Source organism: Carlito syrichta, unplaced genomic scaffold (assembly GCF_000164805.1).
Source record: "Carlito syrichta isolate Samal-C Ts95f unplaced genomic scaffold, Tarsius_syrichta-2.0.1 Scaffold123370, whole genome shotgun sequence".
Taxonomy (NCBI): Eukaryota; Metazoa; Chordata; class Mammalia; order Primates; family Tarsiidae; genus Carlito; species Carlito syrichta.
This window is the reverse complement of record NW_007067466.1, coordinates 610,597-631,381: the sequence shown is the minus strand read 5'-3', so window position 1 is coordinate 631,381 and position 20,785 is coordinate 610,597. Positions and strand designations below refer to the sequence as shown.

Here is a 20,785-nt window from a genome sequence, read left to right as displayed (position 1 = left end):
TAAGCCTTTTCTCAGATCTATAAACATTGATCAGCTCAACATGCAGAGCCTCCAGTACAGTACCGTATAATTCCCAGTTTCTGACAGTACAGTACAGTTGCCAGGTTCTGGCAGTCTTTTGTCTTTTACATATTTTTTGCTCTTCTGAGGTATCACCTTCTGCTCTCTTGCTCCTTCTCAAAGATAACTACCATCAGAGACAAGTTTTGCTTGTTTTTGAACTTAATGTTCATGGGATCATACATCATATACTCTTTTGTCTGGCTTTTTTTACTCAATATTATATATATATATATATATATAAGATTCATCCATCTTGTTGTATGTAGTATGGTTCATTTACTTTCATCGATTTATAGTATTCTATTGTATGCCTATGTCACGAGTTATTTATTCATTCTATATTGATAGGCATTTAGGTTGATTTTGATTTTTGGCTATTACAAGTGGTGCTGTTAGGATCATTCTTGTACATGTCTTTTGATGTATGTGTAAATGGATTTCTGTTGAGTGTATGCCTAGAAGAATTGTTGGATCTTAGGGTATGCATAAGTGCAGCTGGAGATTTTTCCAAGTTGATTTTACTAGTTAATACTCCTATCAGCAGTGACTGAGAGTTCCAGTTGCTTCACTTCCTCAGTAGCATTTGATGTTGTCAGTCCTTAATTTTATTCATATTGTTGGGTGTATATTGATAAGCTCATTGTGGTTTTAATTTGCATTTTGCTGATGTCTAATGCCTAGGATAACTTTTGCGAATACCTGCTTAGTTTTATTGCCCACTGTCTTTCTTATTGATTTGTAGGAGGATTTTTGTTTGTTTGTTTGCTTTTCTTGAAAATACTATGGGTCTAAGTCCTGTGTTGGATATATGCAAAGCAAATATCGTCTCCCATTCCTGGGAGCGTCAGACCTGTGGCTGGCTCTTTTGCTGTCCAGATCAGTCTCTATCTTTTCTTTAAGATCCCGGTTAGGTTATGATGTTCAAAGTGAGAACTGCTGCCCCTTGAGACCCAGTGGGGAGGGTCTGAAGAGTCATCTCTGCTGTAATAGGTGTTAAAGAACTTCCCATGGATGACTTGATAAGGCTAAGTTAAGCTCATAGATTTCCCAACCAGTGACCAGTGGAGTCTAAGTCAGGCCGAGTGCCACTGCAAACACATTCCCAGTGCATCAGAAAGCTGCTACCACACTTCACTGATCAAAGGGAATGTCAAGTTCAGAAAGGCAAAGGAAAGAATTCCACAAGTCAGAGCCATTCCATTTAAAGGTGACAATGAAAGCACAATATAGGAGCTCTGTGAGCTTGTTCCTGGCAGTGCCACAATGTCTTGAGGAGAGCACAGCAGGCCACAGGGCCTCAGGCTCCAAGCTTGGCTCTGCTAGCAGGTGACTCCAGTTTTTTTCTTGGTGTAACCCCAAACACCCCCTAGCTGCTTGCATTTGTATTTTCAAGACAGGTGGAGATTATGTTTGGGGTTTTATGTCACATTCAATTTTCAGATTCTAATTTGAACACTTAGTGGCTGTGAAACTCTTTCAGTCTCTCTGAGTCTCAGTTGGTTCATGTCTAAAATGGGGTGAAAATGAAAATGCTCACCTTTCATAGTCATTGTGGAGATTCAAAGACAAGATGTCTTCAGAGGGTCTGCTCCATGGTAGTTGCTGGCAGGTTTGCCCTATTGCTCCCCAAATTGCTACCTTTTACAATAATTTTCATGACATGACTCTCAAAACAACTTTCCTCGAAGCCCCCCACCTCCTGGAAAGATTTGGAATCTTGGGAGTTGGTTGTTGAGGTTGATGCCTCAGATTCAAAATTCTTTCTTATGCATTATATTCTGACTGTGCCCTGTAACTTCTGGGTCACAAAGACCCCCATGGTACTAAGGGCAACGGACATTTGTAACTCATTCAAGAGTTGATGAGCATATATGGCAATTCATGGTGGTGATGAGGAGGAGGAGGAGGACTTGTGAGTCTATGCCAGAGGACTAATGTCTGTTTTATAAAGTGGCTGCAGTGCAGAGACTGCTGGAAAGGGACAGATCTAATGAACTGTGTGTGGGTGGGGGTGTAGGGGGAGTGTATAACAGGATAGGGGTTTCCATCTTCACCTCCTTAGAAACAGAGCACAGGACTGAGAAATGGTACCCTGACCATCATAGGATGTTCTCAGAGAGCTGTGCTCTCTTTAAGAGAAAAGCAGATTCATCTCTGATGACTGTCACTTTCCTTCCCTCCAGATTGTGACATATCTTTGATCTCTAATTAATATTTTCCTGAAGTGTTTTTTTTTTCACACTTTTCCCCATGTTCTCCTCACCCACATACTTCTCAGGATTTGAGCCTTTTTCTCATTAGAAGCAACAGAAACTTGACTTGATGGTGAAGGATTTGGTCATTTGTTTCTGTAGGAGCAGCAGGAACCTTGTCCTGTGTAGAGTGTCGTGGCTGCTGTGGGATACAAATAGACTACGGTTTCCACAAAGATTTTTTTTTTTTAACTTTCTGGTTACAGATATTGAAATTAAGCTTCTGAACACTTGTTTCTCCTCTATTTTGCTTGGTCATCAGTGCAACCCTTCTGACTTCTTCAGTAATGTGTCCTGAAGGTGAAGGTAAGTCCTGGTCATTGGAAGTGGTATTGTGATATGCAGGTCCTTGGACAGGGACCAGATGTTTCTTTGAGAATTTTAAACCAAGGGAATTCTAACTCCTTGTTCTAACTTTGCATTTCTTTTGGAGTTCTTTGGCTGACAGAGTCCTCTAGGCTTATTTTAGAGGAAGTACCGTGTTGTTCTCAGCTCTCTCTGTACCTGGTTTCCCGCCTTTTGTGTGTCTGCATGTCTTGGGAGCTTTATTTTTTATTTTTATTTTTTTTGAGTTGGAGTCTCACTCTGTTGCCCAGACTGGAGTGCAGTGGCTGTTCCCAGCCACCGCAGCCTCAGCCTGCTGGGCTCCAGCGATCCTTCCGCCTCAGCCTTCCAAGGAGCTGGAACTACAGGGACGCACTACCACATCCGGCTAATTTTTGATTTATTGTAGAGATGAGGTCTCGCCAAGTTGCCCAGGCAGGTCTCAAACCCGCGGGCTCAGGCAATCTACTCACCTCAGCCTCCCAAGGCACGGGATTACAGGCTAAGCCACTGAGCCCGGCTTGGGAGCTTTATTTCAGCAGTTCTTTTAGCAAGGACCTATGGTTATGGTGGGAAGGGGGTAAATTTTCTGAGTACTTGTATGTCTGAAAATACCCTTAATCATCTTGACTGTTGACTGGTAGTTTAGCTGGTAGTGGACTTTAGATTTAATTTCTCTTCCCTCAGCCCTTAGGGTATACAAATTGCCAATGAGAAGTCTCATGCGAGTCTGATGATCATGCTTGTGGTGATTTGAAAGTCATAGACAAGCCTGAGACTGCGGCTGGAAGAGTGTGCTTGTCTCCTTTCTGCTGTCTCTGGCCTTCGGGATTTCTGGTTTTGAAGACGTGGAGATTTCCTTGAAGCCAGTTTCTTTGTGCTTTGGATTTTGTTTGGCTGCTTATTGGCTACGGGAGCGTCCCTTGGGGTTGTGTGTTAACAGCTGTCCCCCGTTGGGGCTGGGGTATAAAGGTTGGTGTGCAACCCAGAGACTGCAGTTCTGACAGTATCACTTCAGAGACCAGGGGAAGTCTTAGGCATTGACCTGAGGGAGTGGGAGCTGGTGGTTTTCTGTGGCTCCTTTGCCCTGTGTTCCTTTTTGGCCTTTGCTAGCCCAGTGTGCAGCTGAGGAGGCCTTTTTTTTCTTCAAAGGCCTCTGCAGGACTGGGAACTACAGATGGTTTGAAGTGCTTTGCGGACACAGGGTGGACCTTGGGTGGACTGCCCTGCCTCTCTCCTGAGTGTGCTTTGCAGTGGTTTCCTGGTCATCCTGGGTAGTTTTCTCCTCAGTGTAGTGTTGGTCCCCTTTGCAGGAGAACTGAAGAAGGAAGACCATGTCATCCTGCTCATTTTGGCCATTGAGTAGACCTGCTGAAAATCTTTTGGAGGATATTTGCAGGGTAAAAGAAGAGGAGAAAAATGGTCAGGCTGACATTTACTGACATTCATCAAGTATTGAATGTAGAGAACATTTCAGTGTTTTCTCTTTACTCTATATTTTCACTTAATTTAGAATCGTTAAAGCAAATGATAATTTTCCCGTCCCTGACATTTCTGCTCTTCAGTGTAGAAAAGTCCTTCCTTTTCCTAAATATGGAGATTCCTGTATCGAACTTTCAGCATAAATCATAAAGGTGAGTCCAGGATCAGCGTGATTCCCACATGGGATTTTTACCGTGCTGATAGTTTGCTTAAAGGGATGTGGAATAGAGAGTTTGTGTTTCAATAACTGGATGCTGAAGCTTTTTATTAATTTAAAAATATTTTAGAATGTGATTTGGGGATGACGGTTTGTTGAATAGTTTGATCTGAGCCAGACAGCATCTCACATTGTAGGGTGTGGTGCCCTGCGTCAGGCAGCCATGCAATAACGCTTGATACATCGCACTGATGGGCTCAGAAACAGGGTGTTGTCAGTCTAAAGCAGGCATGTGATGGAAAAAATGGGGTGGAGGATCTCAAAGGAGAAAATAAAGCATGGAAGATTAATCATACAGAGAGAAACTCCCCAAGTGAATATGACACTAGTGCTTTATGGAAGATGACACTAATCTCTGTGACCCCTACTGGGACTTCTGACACCTGAGTGCGTGGAAACAAAGTACTGAGGATGAGAGGGTGGAAGATGGTTGGGATATCTACTTCAGCTGCAGATCATGGACTGAGTACTTTAATTGCAGCGTTCACATCTGCAGCCCATATGAGCCACCAAACCTTGGCATCAACAGCCTAGTCTCCTAACAAGCTCACTAGGCAGGCCCTGAATTTAAACTCTGTACATATGATTTGACTCCTGTTGGTGCAGATGGTGCCGGGGACACCTTGCAGATGAGGTATGGGTGCCCAGAGTGGGACCTTAAGGGGGAAGAGAGGGAGGACTCCCTTAAGGAATCCATCTGTGGGTGGCCACCCTATGTTGCAGGGGAGGAACAGGCTTCCCTCAGAGTGGCAGAAAGAAAAGTCCAAACGAGTGAGGAAAGTCTGGTCTTAGAAGGAAGAGAAGAAGTGGGAAAACACTACGTTATGGAAACCAGGGTCAAGGGTGATCTGCGAGTTGGGGAGCAGCCAAGAGGGGGAAACTGCAGAGCCCACTACAGAAGAGTCGGGGAAGAGAATGAGGAGTCCAAAAGGGCTACCGAGTGACTGGGGCCACTGTGAATGGAGACAGAAACCAGAGCACAGATGCAAAAACCAGGAAAAGGAAAAGTGGAAAAGAAGTGGAGATGGATATTACCCTCCTGGGGTTGATCAGCGAGAGGAGGAAGCTGGAAGAACCCATTACTCCACAACTGAGCATGGACTGTGCTGTCACCCTCAACACAAGACAGGCAGCTGCAGAAGTCCATCCCATGTACCGTGTTGGTTGTGTACTCAGATATCCTGGCATCTGTTCCCTTGCTTTGCTAATGGCACCCTGATCCCAATGGACAGACAGGTGAGCAGGTGAGGCAGGCCTTCTCCAGAGATGTACATGAGGTTGAACAGACTGAGAGGTGTGATGTGGAGGTGACCAATGCCGTTGGAATTGGTTATTCCTCTGACAACACACGGGTTTGTTGGTTTCTGCCACCTGGATGACAAGAGCTCCAAGGTCCCATCTATCTGTACCTGTCCTGTGTCCTGACCTGTCCTTTGAACTTTGTGACATCCCTCTGGAGATTCCCTTCCTGCCTAAGTCGGCCATTGTTGGTTTCTTACAGCCACAGGGTCTTCACTAATACATGTGGGTCAGTAGCTCTGTCTTTGCCTTTCAAGGACATTGTGTTTTCTTTGTGTGGGTCTGTGCCTAGCTTCTCTGTAAATGGCACGGACAATAGAGAAGGCTTCCAAACAAAACCAAAGACTCTAAAGATAGCATCTTCTAATAAGGAAAAAAAATCCTAGTGTCAGAGTGTTGGGTTCTAGTAAGAGCAAGTTTTCAAGCAGGCTGAGTTCCGATGTGATTTTCTGAGCTTTCCACCAAAGGCTTTGTCTGTGTTGTGGACAGGGGAGGTGGACCTTCCGGCTTATGCTGTGATATCATTGCAGGAGTGGACTTGAGTGGCCATTACACGTGGCAGCTGCCAGCTGCAGGAAGCACCACTCTTAAGATGGTGACACACGTGATGGTCTGGCCTCCTTGAGAGGGCAGGCATTGCTCTTGAGATGCTATTAGATGTTTGCCCGTGAAACACCTCACTTGTGGGCACTTTCTTTTCACTTGGTGAGAGAATGTGACCGGGCTTCCATATATCAACAAAAAAAGTACTTTTGATGAATAGGTGATTTTATTCCGGTAGTTCCTTTTTTTGCATTACAATGTTCATATATGTATAAGGTGTTCTCTTTTTCCGCAAGAAATGCTTTTAATGCAATTATTATCATTGCTTTATTGAGCTAGTAATATGCATGTGTGTCTGCCTGTCTGTCCAGCTGTCTATCTGTGCATCTGCCTGCCTGTCTATCTGACCATATAAGTGATATAGAGATTTCTTAGCTGGATGAAGTATATGGAACCCATCAACTGCCACATTATCTACTAAGAAGGAAGGGCCAGGTGGATCGGAACACTGTCTACATTGCTGTAGAACAGATTTATCGAAACAGCAGCAGATCCTCTTTGTATTTCTGATTGTGGCGGGTTATGTGCGATGTTGTAGATCCATACAGAGCACCAGGAGGGGCAGGGCCAGTGCCTTTTTCCCTGTCAGGGTCTGAAACCCCAGGTTCCTTGGGCTCTGAAGCCAGCACTGGCAGAGTGGAGATAGAGGCTATTCCCGGGACACAAGGAATCACCTGACAGAACTGCTTCCTAGCCAGCTTGGATGTCCAGGCCAAGTGGGTGGGACCTCTCAGGATAGGCTGGTTATTCCTGAGGATGCTGGCTGTGTCTGAGACAAGACAAGCCAAGACTGGGTGAAAAAGGAACCTTAGAGACTGGAGTCAGAACCAAGACTCTAAGGAGCAGGCTGAAGAATGACCCCCAGAAGGCATAGGTGGCTGATGAGTTTGTGGTCTGGACCCTCACATCTTGCCCTGAGTGCCAGCCAGGGCCTCTGGTGGATGCTGGTGACCACTGGGGTCTGGGAGCCCAGAGAAGTGAGCAGCACTTGAGGAAACATGCCCATCGTCCCGGGATCAGAGTAGAGGGGCACCAGCCCTCTTAGAGGGTGACAGGGTGTGGGCCCTGTAAGCTGGGCTTGGGGCTGAGCTGTGGAGGCTGCTGGACCATGAGCGGGGCAGAGCAGGGCTGCTGTAGCAGTCTAAAAAGCCTCCGTGACAGGGCATGGCTGTTGGAGGTGGGCAGCGTGGATCCGAGTGAGCTCTGTGAGACGTGATCTCCCTCGGTCAGATGCTTGAAGTCAGTTTCTGGCAGGCAGAACACACAATTACTCGGTGCACGTTGGGGACCCAGGAACTGCCACTGGGTAGGCAGAATCGTGTGTCTCCCAGGTCCAGAAGGCACAAGGGCAAACCCCAGTGAGGGAGAGAGTATGGCAGCCAGCTTACCCCCACGAGGCCTGCCTTGGGTGGTTAAGGACGCACAGACACACCCCTCAGTGCACGGTCCCTTGCTTGCTGCATGGTCTCCCCACCCTACTGTTCACTTCGTAAATGGCCCTCCTTCCTGCCTGGCCCTCCTGTTCACTATGGACCCTTCCCACTCCCCATTCACTGCAAAGTCTCTGCTCACATGACTCTCCTACTCACTGTGTGGCTTCCCCCATTCTCTGTGTCCCCTCTCCCTCCTATTCCCTGCAGGCTCTTGCATTCACTGCATGGCCTCTGCTCACGTGGCTTCTGACGTGCTACATGGGTCCCGTTCACTGTGTGGCTCCCTCTTGCAGAAGCCAGCCACTGTGAGCCACAGTGCCCTCTGAAGCCGCCCTGTTTCTGCAGGGTCCCACAGGTAGCAGGTGGGCACCGTCCCCTGCCTCCCCATGCTCCTCTCTTGCTACGCACAACTCAGGCAGCCGGGAAACATTTCCCAGCCCAGGAGTCTCCTGGTAGCTGTCAGCAGGATCTCATGACATCCAGCTCTGCAGTAGACAGGGGCACCTCAGGTCTGGGATGTCGGTTTCCTTTTCTGAGAACTCAAGGGGAGGACTAGGAAGCATCTCAGGCCCTGGCAGATCTGGGTTCCTCTGGCTGCAGCTCTTGGCAGACCTCCTTGTCCTGGTGCCCAAAGACCTCCCAGCGGCTGTCATCTTCCCAGGCTCCTCCTGTCCCCGAGACCTGTGGGAACTTTTCCCTGGCGGAGTTTGTCCTGGATGGACATCCAGGGGTACCTTTGGGATCACCTCAGCAGTGACCCACGTGGTTGTGTAAACCTGCCTGTTACATTAGGGAGTTTCTATTACTTCTAGAAGAAATAGTTTCTGTTCACGTCTACTCTGGAGTGTTTGTTTGCTTTCTCCAGGGTCAGATGTTAAGGAGGTGGCCTCACTTTGAAACATTTCAACCCAATAGCAGGGTGGCTGGAGCAGGAGTTAGGAGACTCAGGTTCCGACCGGCTGCTGTTAATTCATCCATAGGTACAGTGGGCTTTAACTAGGGTCTTCCCAAGTGCTGGTGTTTTAGTCTAGGAGCAAAACTGTATTTAGTAGCTGTTCTCAACATTATCAGTTTTGTCAAGAACAGAAAAACAATAGATTTTTTTTCTAGTTATATTGTTCTGCTCATTAGCATGCACAATTCAAAGGGCACAGTTGCTGAAGCAAAATCAACACATTCTGATTAATTTGCAGAGCTCGACTGTGGGATTATTCTGAGGTTTCTAACCAGTGATGCTCCCTGAGTCACACCGTGGAAGGATCCTTAATTGGAAACAACCGGAGACAGTAGCATGTACAGCCACAGAGAGGGAATATCAGAGCAAAGCACCCCCCAAGCGAAGCTGACAGGGAAGGAAATTGGCCTCGTGTTGACGGTGGAATCTACCCTGTCTATCTGGAAAGACGGCTTGCCAGTGGCTGGGGGCTGCACTAGTGTGGGGAACTTCAAGGGGAAAACAGAAAACACATGCCAGACTTAGAAAATCAGAAACTCATTTCTTTCCTCATCTGACCTTGATTTTAACAAGCATTGTCTTTCCAGGTTGCCCACCTCTTGGTTTGGAAACCTTAAAAATCACAGACTTCCAGCTCCACGCCTCCACTGCCAAGCGCTATGGCCTGGGAGCCCATCGAGGGAGACTCAACATCCAGGTACCGCCCGGAAGGATTTTGATTGCACTCTGGGGACAGAGGCAGCGATGGTTCCTTGAGCTTGGTCAGGCACCATGCACGGAATGTCAATGCATTAGCCCCAACTCCTGCAGTGAGGAAGGGCGCTGCTGAACCATCCTCGTGTTATGGTAGACCAGCGACTCAGGGAGGACTTGTCTTCTCCAGAGACTGAAGTTAGTAAAAGTGAGGTCCCTGGTATCTGGACCCTGTTTTCCACCTCTTGAACACTGTCCCTACACATACCTTCAGTCTGGAAAGGGGAGAAGGAAAAAGCAGAACACCTACAGACATGACAGTGCAGAGACGTGGCACACTTGTCTCCTTGCCAGTGTTTTTCTCTGCCACACACACTTTTTCCAGGCTGCCCCGTGGCCCCCACCATTGCGTCTCCCCAGGGACAACCCTTTGTGGCTCCTAGGGCCATGCATATCTAAGGTGACCTCCCTCCCTGAGACTCAAGGGCCACCGTAACTGTGGCTCTCACTGCTGTCAGGTGTCCCAAGATCTTTCTCTTGGAAAATGAGCCCCTTCCTACATACTCTGCACACTCTGCAGTTCTGGATTCCAGGCCTTTTCTCTAGCGGTCCCCTCTTCCTAGAACTCCGTCCCCTGACCATGCCTAAGCAATGCAAGCCCCTGATCCATGTTGCGAGTTTCCTGTTGCTGCTATAACAATGATCGTAAACATAGCCTCTTAAACAATTCACGTTTATTCTCTTACAGTTCTGGAGGATTAGAGTCTCATTGGGTTAAATAAAGGTGTCACAAGCCTGGGCTCCTTTCTGGAGGACTTAGGGAGGGTCTGTTTCCTTCTCCTTTCCTGCTTCCAGAGCCCACCTCTTTCCTTGAGCACGGCTCTTTCTTCTTCAGAGCCAGCAGTGGCAGGTTGAGTCCGTGTTACCATCTCTCCATTTCTCCCTCTGCGATTCCTCCTTCCTCTCTTGGGGACCCTTGAGATGACAGCAGGCCCATCTGGATAACCTAGGATCATCTCCCTACCTCGAGCAACCTTCATTCCATTTGCAACCTTCCTCTTTGCCATGCAACCTAATATATGGACAATTTCCAGAGATCAGAATGTGGACATCTTTGGGGTACAGTTACTCTGTCCTTCCGTCCCAGTTGCTGCCGATCCAGCCCTTTCCTCCTGCCCCAGTTGCTGCCGATCCAGCCCATCTCAACTTGGCATTTGATCTCTGTTGTCCTGTTCTGTAACAGGAACCATATTGGAGGTTTTCTTTCCCTAGCTGCTACGTAACTGTGTGTGGTTTCCCAACCCTTTTTGAAAATGCACCATCTCTATCTAGGGAGGGAGGTGGTCTTTCCCTCTTGGCTCTGAGGGGACTAGCAAGGTTACTGACTTCTGAGGGGGAGAGTGGCCTCCTTATTCCCCCAGTGGTTGGTGTTAACATGCTAGAACCAGTGCTGGGAACTGGACAAGAGCCGACAAGGCTCCTTCCCAGGGAGCTCATGGTCTCAGGGCCAAGCTCTGCTCTTCCTGCATTCACCCAGACTTGACCCTACCCAGTGGACTTTCAGACTGCTTAACCTTCACAATTTTTAGTTTAGAAGAATTCAGGTAGCACATTTCCAGAACTAACACTAATGAAATCCAAAGGTTGGCTTACAAATACTCATTAAAAAAAAATATCTATTAAGAAACATTTGGAGCTGGGCTCGGTGGCTTAGCCTGTAATCCCAGTGCTTTGGGAGGCTGAGGTGAGTGGATTGCCTGAGCCCGTGGGTTCGAGACCCACCTGGGCAACTTGGCGAGACTTCATCTCTACAATAAGTCAAAAATTAGCCAGGCGTGGTAGCGAGCACCTGTAGTTCCAGCTACTCGGAAGGCTGAGGCAGAAGGATCACCGGAGCCCAGCAGGTTGAGGCTGTGGTGGCCGGGAGCGGCCACTGCACTCCAGTCTGGGTGACAGAGTGAGACTCCAACTCAAAAAAAAAAAAAAAAAAAAGAAAAAAAAGAAACATTTGGATGTGTACAACTGTCAGCTGCAAGACATTCTTGTGTTTTGCAAGACCACATGAACTTTCAAAGTTTAAGCAGGAACCAGCGTTCATGACCCCGGGGTGCCTCTAGCACCTTAGAATGGGTTCCATCCCCTGAGTAAATAACAGTCAGGCCCAGGTGGGGCTAGATTGAAATTGATGTGTGTAAGTTTTTGTGCAGTGAATTAGGGAACTGTCATCTGATGGCTTGAATGCTTTCTCTATAAATGAAATTATACTTTATAAAAGAGGAAGTGTTCACGTTTACCCATGCTTTTAGTCAAGAATTGAAAGACCCTGCTCATCTTAAATTTACTGGGGTTGGGTGGGAGGTGAGGGGTGGCATTTGTTCCCTTCTGTTTTGAATTCTCCCGGTAGAGTGACAGGCAGGATATGGCAGTGAAGCACTGTAGTCAGGCATGCTGAGTTCAGACCTTGGCCTTGACAGTTCTAGCTTCTGGGACCTTTACAACTATGATCTCATGTCCCTGAGGCTCACTTGCTTCAGAAAAATGAGAGTTCTGAGCACTCACGTGTTCGTTGAGTGATGAAATTAGGTGATTGATAATTTTAAAACATTTCCTGGGTTATCTCATTTTTCTGCTGAAAGCCTCCGTCGCTTTCAGGTGCTCTTTGAATACAATTTTGGCTTGGCCCTGGGTGATTGGGCTGCTCCTAATTCCCTGCCTGGTGCTGTCCTTCTCTGAATGTTATTTCCTTGGGAATTATCTGGCCCTTCCTTGAGAGAAAGCCCCATGTTAGATGGGGACCTTGTCTCTTGCTCACCTGTCCCTCGGTGCCCAGGACTGCAGCTGCAACACCGGAGGCACACAGAAGTTATGGCCAGAGACCTGGCTGAGCTGCCAGGTGTGTTTATTCACTGATCTACCTTCACTGGGCCACACAGAAAGCCCCTCAGTGGACAGGCTGTCCAGCAGGGAACAGCAGGTTGTGCTGTCCTTCCTTTCTGGTCATCTTTCTGGCATTCCTTGTCTTTCACTCCTGGGAGGCAGACCCCAGGGAGAAAGCTAGCACCTGTCCACACACATGTTGACCGAACACACTTTCGTGCCTTGGGTCAAGGTGAAAATAAGGCAGTGCTTGGGAATCATGCCAGTGCTTTTGTCTTTGTAGGGCTTTGTTTTCGGTGCTATGTTATGTCCCCTTGTGCCCTGTCACGGGAAGATCTTTGTACCTGCCCTTAAAGTATGAAGATGCAGCTCTAATAGTCAAATCTGGGCCTGCCACATCCAGCCTCTGCATTCTCACCCCTCTTGGGTTATGGTGTCAACCCCAGAGAGTGGAGCGTTGTAGCATGTGTGAGTAAACTTTGACACGTAGCCCCCCCACCCGCAGGAAAATCACCACGAGGTCATGATCCCTTTGTATGGTTCGTACCTTCCAGAGCCAGCACTGCACGCAGCATGACTCAGCCGTCACAGGTGTGCGATTACAGTCAGCACACCAGAAATACACCTTCCCACACATAACGGTCTGAAATGCAGTTTAAAAATAGCCACCTCTTGTCTCACATGTGAGTATTTTGTAGGCGTATCCAGCTAATGGAATTTTATGATCGAGAAACACCAAGGTGTCAGGATCAGAAACCACATTTATTACCCCAGTGCAGGCTGTGAGCGGGTCGGTTTCAGCCCTTCACTGACCCAGGGCTCTGCGGCCACATATGCGTCAGTGGTCCAGGCCAGAAGGCCAGGGCTTGCAGGCTGGGATGCCCTTCCTTGTTGTTCTACTGACCGACTGTGTGACCTTAGGTGAGATGCTCGCTTTCTCTGAGGCTCAGTATTGTCATCAGACAAGTGCTGACCCCACTGTCGGCTCTGCTACCTTTATGGAATTGCGAGGATGAAAAGGAGTAAAGAAAAGAGAAATGTCCTTGGCAATGATCAAATGCCACAGTTATATCCATTATAATTCATTTGTTCTACAGACCATTGCGAGGTACCTTTTATGTGCCAGGCACCGGAAGGGCAAAGATGAAAAGCTCTTGTTGACTCTGCCTTCCAGATGCTTCGGTTTCTAGCAGAGGGCAATTAGGAGTCATCTCTGAGCATCACTGGCACTGTGCTAAGTACCTCACGTGCATCCTCTTGTTTATTCCTCAACACGAGAGATGAGTGCTATTATCACTACCATTTTCTTATAGAAAACAGTCTATGGAGCATGGAGTCCCTTGGCCAAGATTTCCCAGGAGAGGCAGATTAAGAATCCAAGCGGCTTTAAACCTCGAGTTGCTCCTAACAATGTCACAAAACCGCCTCCCAAGTCAACAGATAGAAGTGTTCTAGGTACAGCAGCTGGAAAGCCACGTCCATCTCTCTTTTCTGACAATTATCTCCCGTTGATTTACTCATCTGCACCCTCACCCAATGCTGAACTTCTTGCAGATCGTGTGACTCTTGCTTTTCTGGGTATTCCCCGCACGGCGTGGGCCAGGTGACTGCACGTGTGCATGCAGGCAGTTGTTGCAGTGAGTAAGGCAACCACAGCTCCTGCAGAGAAGTTTATAAGGAGGTGGTGCCGGCTGGTCTGCTGTCATGAGTGTTTTGTTATTGCACATTTGCTCTGCATGGTTGGCAAATACAGGGAGGGTGTCATGACACAGAATTGCATGGGTTCATTTGCAGCTTGAAGGGTTTGCCGGACCAAGTCCCGGTGCCTGACCACAGAGCATACTGACACACGGGTCCTGTGCACAGTGCTGCTTAGTTCCTGCCTCTGGGCTCCGTGTGGCCACGTGCTGTGTCATCGCTCAGTTTCTTTCCCTGTTTTGCCTCGCCTCCACACTGTAGTGGCTGTGCTCTGCTTTCTGTCATCTGCCTTTCCTGTTTGTCTTTTGAAGATCGAATCCTATAAATACAGCTGTATTTTTTTTTTTTTTCGAGTTGGAGTCTCACTCTGTCACCCAGACTGGAGTTCAATGGCACGCTCCTGGCCACCGCAGCCTCAACCTGCTGGGCTTGGGCAGTCTTTCCACCTCAGCCTTCCAAGTAGCTGGAACTACAGGTGTGTGCTACCACGCCCAGCTAAATTTTTTTTTGATTATTGTAGAGACAGATCTCAACAAGTTGCCCGAGTGGGTCTCGAACCCTCAGGCTCAGACAATCCAAAGTGCTGGGATTATGGGTTGAGCCACTGAGCCTGGCCAGAGCTGTATTTAAATTTTTTTGTTTTTTTTAGCAATTCAACATGTCTTCTTAACTGTGCTAATGTTTTTTAAGAATTAATTTTTTTTTTTTTACTCTTCTGATGGCAGAGCTGCCTAGACTGTGAATGGTCTGGCTGGAACCCTGTTTTCCTTGTGAACTCAGTTTTCCTGGAGTAAGATTTTGCAGACTGTGAGCTTTTACTGGAATGCATTTGCCACGTTACTGCAGAACACCTGTCTCTTTTTTCCCCTCATTTAAAGCAGAAGACTTTGAAAGAATCCTTATAACTCAACTTGTAACTTCCTTTTTATTCCAAGAAGGATTTTTTTCCTTATGTTAATTTAATAATATAAGGTTAGAGAAGAAACCAGCATTTATGTTTCATCTCTACATGGGACAAGATGGCTTTTCCAAGAATTCAAGAAGAATTCCAGTTCAGGATAGCAAAGCTTTGGCTTCTTCCTGCAATTATTCTTCTGTGTATCTAGGCTTTTTTCTGATACTCGGTCACGTGATGCTGTGATTTCATTTAGAAATGATCATTGACTTCTTCAATTCTGGGAGTCTTCAAAGAAAACATGTTGATAATGACCTCTAAAATCATGCTTGGAACCTTTGCCTGTAGTTAGTCTTAAGAGATAACCCCGTGTTCAGGGGGTCATCTAATGGCAGCTCATCCCATCCCCCAAAATTATTTGAGGACCCTATGGAATTTTCCGTGACTCATAAACTAAGGAAGAGGGTTCAAGGACAGCGCCCCAACCTAAGTGACTTAGTCCCACCGCCATGATGATGTTGGATGCTTCCTTAACTGGCAAGCCTTAAACAGATGGTGGTGGCACTTGCCGTTTTAAAGGGCTGGGCTTCAGTCTCATTCTTTAGGAATTATATTATGCTAAGTAAGTGCATTATGTATGATCAGAAGAAATGAAATACCGAGAGTGTGTGACATGGGCTCAGGATAGCACCATGATTCCTGCTTTTAATTGGGATTATAAGAAAGTGGATGCTCAGATCAGAGCTTGGAAGAAATATTTACATTTTGAGGTCACAAGGAAAACGTGGCGCACTACCTTCACGCCTCCAGATGTCTTGGTGATGGCCTGGTCATGGTCATTGGACACCCTGTGGTTACGTCTTGTCTCACGTGTGTCGAAATGACTCAGAGCTTGGCCCCTTGAAGAGGCTCACCTCTGGTAGCTCTTTCATGAGGAAATGTCTGGTCCTAATAATAGCATCTGTCAGAGCCATTTCCCTAGCACTGATAGAAAGGAATCATGATTCCCTCCGTTTAGATCCTTCCTTCAAGGGGTTCCATGAAACACCTTGATGCGGATGTTAGGTTTAGTTCCAGTGTTCTTATCCTCTTTTTTTTACCAGAAGTGTGATACAGAAGTCTTGCAGTAAGCCACTTCCCGTGGCTTCATATGTACCTCGCAAAAAGACATGAACACAGTTGTAGAACATGGAGCCAACTGAGTTTTATCCTGGTGTTACAACCAGGACACATCCCATGTGTCTGTATCCTTATACCTTTTGGCCCCAGTGGTTCTGCCCAAATGTTGAGCCCATGTTTCTCTGGGCAGAAAGTAGATAGACCACCTTGGCCGGCCCCGTTTTCTCAGACCCATCCATGCAATTCCCACGCCTGTCTTCTGCTTCATCCTGCACTTGAGTCTTTGACCCTAAAGCCTGTCTGTTCCCTCAGAGCTTCCAATTCTCTGGGTACTTAGACTCCCATTTTTTTCTGGGCACACAAAACCTTGCTATAACTCAACAAGTCCAAGTCCTTCTTGGGTACGATATATGTGCTAAGTGCTGCAGAGGCAAAAATAATCACAGTAGAAATAGTTTCCAAGTCAAGGAATGTCATGTTTATTCGGATATAGGGGTTTTGCTCTGCATCTGGCTTCGAACAACAGTCTGGGAGATGGTATTTCGATGCCAGAAAGCTGGAATTTGGGATATTTTTATTTTTATGGGAATAACAGGACCGAATATTTTAAACGATGACTCTTATGGAAAGATCAGAATGAGTATTTATTAGCTAATGACGATAATGTACAGTTCTTATTTCTCAAGAAGCTCTCATCATACACACACAAGCAAGTAGAACAAGGTCATCAAAACCTCCCTGGCCCGTGATTCATGGATTATTAAGGGGTCACAGGATTATCTAGTTAGGATATAGGTTCTGTTTCACTACTATGTCAATTTTCCATGAATATGTTACTGCATTTCATGAGATTTACTATTTCATTTAGTTATCAACACGCTCAGAGAAATATCTCTGTTTTAGAGATAAGGAAGCCAAAATCAGGGCTGAGGGACCTGCCTGGACCCCATGGAGATGAAGTGCAGACATGAGACTCCACTCCCAGGTTTCTGGCTGCAGATAAATCCAGGCATCTTCCCTGCCGTCTCTGGCACCCCAAGAGGGCTCGGCTTATTCACGGTGCATGGCCTCCTTCTGCCTCCTGGCTTAAAACTTTCTCCCTGACCTCTGGCCTAGGACCTTCCGGGCCCACATGCTGGCAGGCCCCTGAGAAGTCTGAGGGATGCCAGCAGTCCCATCCGGGGATCTGTGTGTTCACCCAGCGATCCTAACTGCACTGTGCCTTCTTGAGTGATGCCTGGTGGGGATGGGCCCCTGAGGCACCTGCCCAGCTCTGTGATGCCTGGGCGACCGCTGGACGTGTGCTGTTGGGAGCCAGGCGTGTAGGTCATTCTGTGTGAATCGTTCAAGGGCACAAGAAGTGCTGGGTGAGCAGAGAAAGCCAGGGCTGAGAGAGGAAGAAAAAGAAGGAAAAGGAGAGGAGGAGGGGATGGAAGAAGAACAGAGGAGATTCTTTTATTTATGCATGTCATCATAACAGTAGTAACCAAACCACAACACACTTGGGAACCTCTCATGCAGTTGGCACTCTAGGAGGAAACAAAGATGAGCAAACATGGAATAGTCCCTGATCATTTAGTTAATGTCTGTTGGGGTCCTGCTATGTGCTAGGCTCCCTTGTAGGTGCTTGCAAGTGCCTCAGTGACTAAAACAAAGATCCCTGCCATCTTAATGTTTGCATTCGAATGGAGGAGGCAAATCAAAGCAGGACGTGTAATACAACATCCTTTTTATAGTATAGGAGAAGGTGACAAGGGCTATGGGAAAGGGCACACAAAACCAATGGACACCAGGCAGTGGGAGTCAGGAAGCCAGCTCTGGGAAGGGCAGCTGCTCTTTGAGAAGGTCATCCAGGTGGGCTTCCTTGAGAAGACAGCTTCAAGATCAGCAGGAGCACAGAGCTGGGGGAAGAGTAATCCCGGCAGAGGGAGTGACTCTAGCCCATGGACACAGGACACGCAGGCACCAGAATGACTTTGATGAAAGGGCACCATCAAGTGCTGGCAAAGATCTGTAGTGACAGAAACTTTGATGCAGAACTGGGACCGTAAAGTTGCACAGCCACTTTGGAAATCTTTTGGGCAGTCCGGGAGTCTCCTCTTATCTGGGGATATGTTCCAAAACCCCTCGTGGATGCCAGAAACCGTGGATAGTACCAAGCCCTATAGGGACGATGCTGTGAATTTCTTTTTCCTTTTCTATTGTTTCATAAGTAGTAGATTTGTTCTCCTACTGCAGAGCTCAGCACCTTGGCATGCGATTTTTATTTTCTTATTGTCGAGAACGTTTGTTTTTCCTTTAAAGGAAGAACTTTACAAGCTTCTCTTTGGCTTCTCTGAATTGCTGGCATCACTACTCTTGCCTGTTGGGGCCTTCATGAAGTACAATAAGAACCATTTGAACACAAGCACTGTAATACCTGATGGATCTGGTAACTAAGCTAGCTACTAGGTGACTAGTGGAAGGGTAGTGTGGACAGGGTGGATCTGCAGAACCAAGGAAGGATTCACATTCTGATGGACAGCGCTAGATTTCATCATCCTACTCAAATTGGTGTGCAGTTTGGCAAATCATAAATGGTTTATTTCTGGAACTTCCCGTTTAAGATTTTCAGACCATGTATGACCATGGGTAATGGAGGCCAAAGACAACAACACTGAAGATAACAGAGGACAGCTGTGTCTCTGAAGCTGAGCGTTCTTATATACCACACTGACCTAACCGATCACTCGTGCCTGTGTGCTCAGATAGAAATGTCCAGGTATGCTCATGGTAGCATTATATATAACTCCCAAGTGGAAATCTTCTATGTATCTATCAACAGTGCAACGGATAAGTCATATACATGTGCATGCAGTGAAGTACTATACGACAGTGAAAAGGGGTAAATGACTGCTACATGCAATCATATGGGTGACTCCCCCAAATATAATAAATATAGAGCAAATGAAGCCAGACACGAAAGAGTTCTGACTTTTACAGTGAGTTCCATGCATATAAAAAGTTAAAGCTGGGCTGGGTGGCTCAACCTGTAATCACGCGCTTTGGGAGGCTGAGGTGAGTGGATTGCCTGAGCCTGTGGGTTCGAGACCCACCTGGGCAACTTGGCGATACCTCATCTCTACAATAAAGAAATAAAAAAATTACCTGGGCGTGGTAGCGCACACCTGTAGTTCCAGCTCCTTGGGAGGCTGAGGCGGAAGGATCGCCGGAGCCCAGCAGGTTGAGGCTGCAGTGGCCGGGAGCGGCCACTACACTCCAGTCTGGGTGACAGAGTGAGACTCCAACTCAAAAAAATAAAAAATAAAAATAAAAAGTTAAGAACAGAAAAACTGATGTAGGGAGATGGTGAAAGTCAAAATCGAGGGTGTTTTTTGGGGGAAGACAAAGTCTGGGATGGGATAAGGAGGCTTCTGGCTTGTTGGCCACATTCTGCATCTTGGTCTGGGTGTGGCTATGTGAGTGTATGTACTTGGTACACATCTACTGAATTGCACACGTAGGATTTGTGCACTTCTTTGTATATATTTTAAAATTCAACGAAAACTTTACCAAAAAAGCTGGTAAATCAAATAAGAGAGGTATATTTGATTTAGACTTTTAAAAGTGAATGCTAAGAGTAATATTGATGTTACCATGTAATGATGTAGTAATAATAATATAAATGTTATAATAATATAAATGACGTTAGGTGAAGACAAGGAGAAGAGAGAGTGGGAAGTAGAAGCAATGCTTTCATCACTGTCCATGGTGGAGCGTTAAAAGGTACTTATAAAAAGGTACAGAACTAAGTATGTTACATAAAAGGCATAGTTACTTAATCAACCACTAAAAACAAAGATATGACCTACAGCAGTTTCCGAGGAAACATGACTTAAAGCAAAGAAAATAGGTCAATAGATAAAGATAAAACAAAAGCCAAAAGAAGCAATAAAAATAGAATACCTAAGAAAAGTTGATGACTTATTCCAACAGAGAACATCTGTCAATGAGCTAAGTGGACCAAACTCACCTATTAATAGAAGAAAACTTAGTTTGCATCATAAAGCAAGCTCAGTCACAGGACGTAGCAAGTACCTACCAGACACAGAGGGAACCATGCTTGTGCCTTCAGTGGCTTCTGTTTTTTTGTGTGTGTGTATGCCGTGCCGGGCACTAAACAAAATACTTGTAACCATGGCAACAGTCTTAACACGTAGATTTTATTCCTATCCCGGGTTTACAGACGGACTGAGCTAACTGGAGGTATTAAAATAATGAGCAGTAAAACTAGGACTTGAACTTAGACTGATTGGACCCTAGAGCCTGTTCTGTGCTGTGCGGCCTTCCTGGAGTACAAGAGTACACACTTGCTATCTTTATGGGGACCGCGGACAAGTGAATCAATAAGTGTTTATTTGGATAATAAACTTGTTCAATAGATATACAGTTTTAATGACCAATGCATTTCCCAGATTTTAGTTGAATTGAATTAGAATGTTGACATGAAAACACTGTTTAGTTTCTTTTTTCCACTAATATGTGTCTTTCCAAATATTTTCTTTTTGAATAATGAATACATGGTTTATGGTGTGTGAATAGATTTTTTTTTTTTTTTTTGAATTGGAGTCTCACTCAGTCGCCCAGGCTGGAGTGCAGTGGCATGCTTAAAGCCACCCTAGCATCGACCTGCTGGGCTCTGGCGATCTTTCCGCCTCAGTCTTCCAAGTAGCCGGAACTACAGGTGTGTGCTACCATGCCCGGCTAATTTTTGATTTATTGTAGAGACGAGGTCTCGCCAAGTTGCCTGGGCTGGTCTCGAGCTCGCAGACTCAGGCAATCCACTCGTCTCGACCTCCCAAAGTGCTGGGATTACAGGCTGAGCCGCCGAGCCCA

General features: G+C 46.5%; 1 protein-coding gene across 1 annotated transcript in view; it reads left to right on the top strand.

The window, feature by feature from the left end:
- The window catches only part of CPXM2 (carboxypeptidase X, M14 family member 2), a 140,175-nt gene that overhangs the window by 19,330 nt on the left and 100,060 nt on the right, over positions 1–20,785 (top strand). Inside the window, exon 3 of the mRNA XM_008048351.2 lies at positions 9,216–9,325. Within this exon, the coding sequence (XP_008046542.1) occupies positions 9,216–9,325 (110 nt within the window). The remainder of the gene's footprint in view (positions 1–9,215; positions 9,326–20,785) is intronic.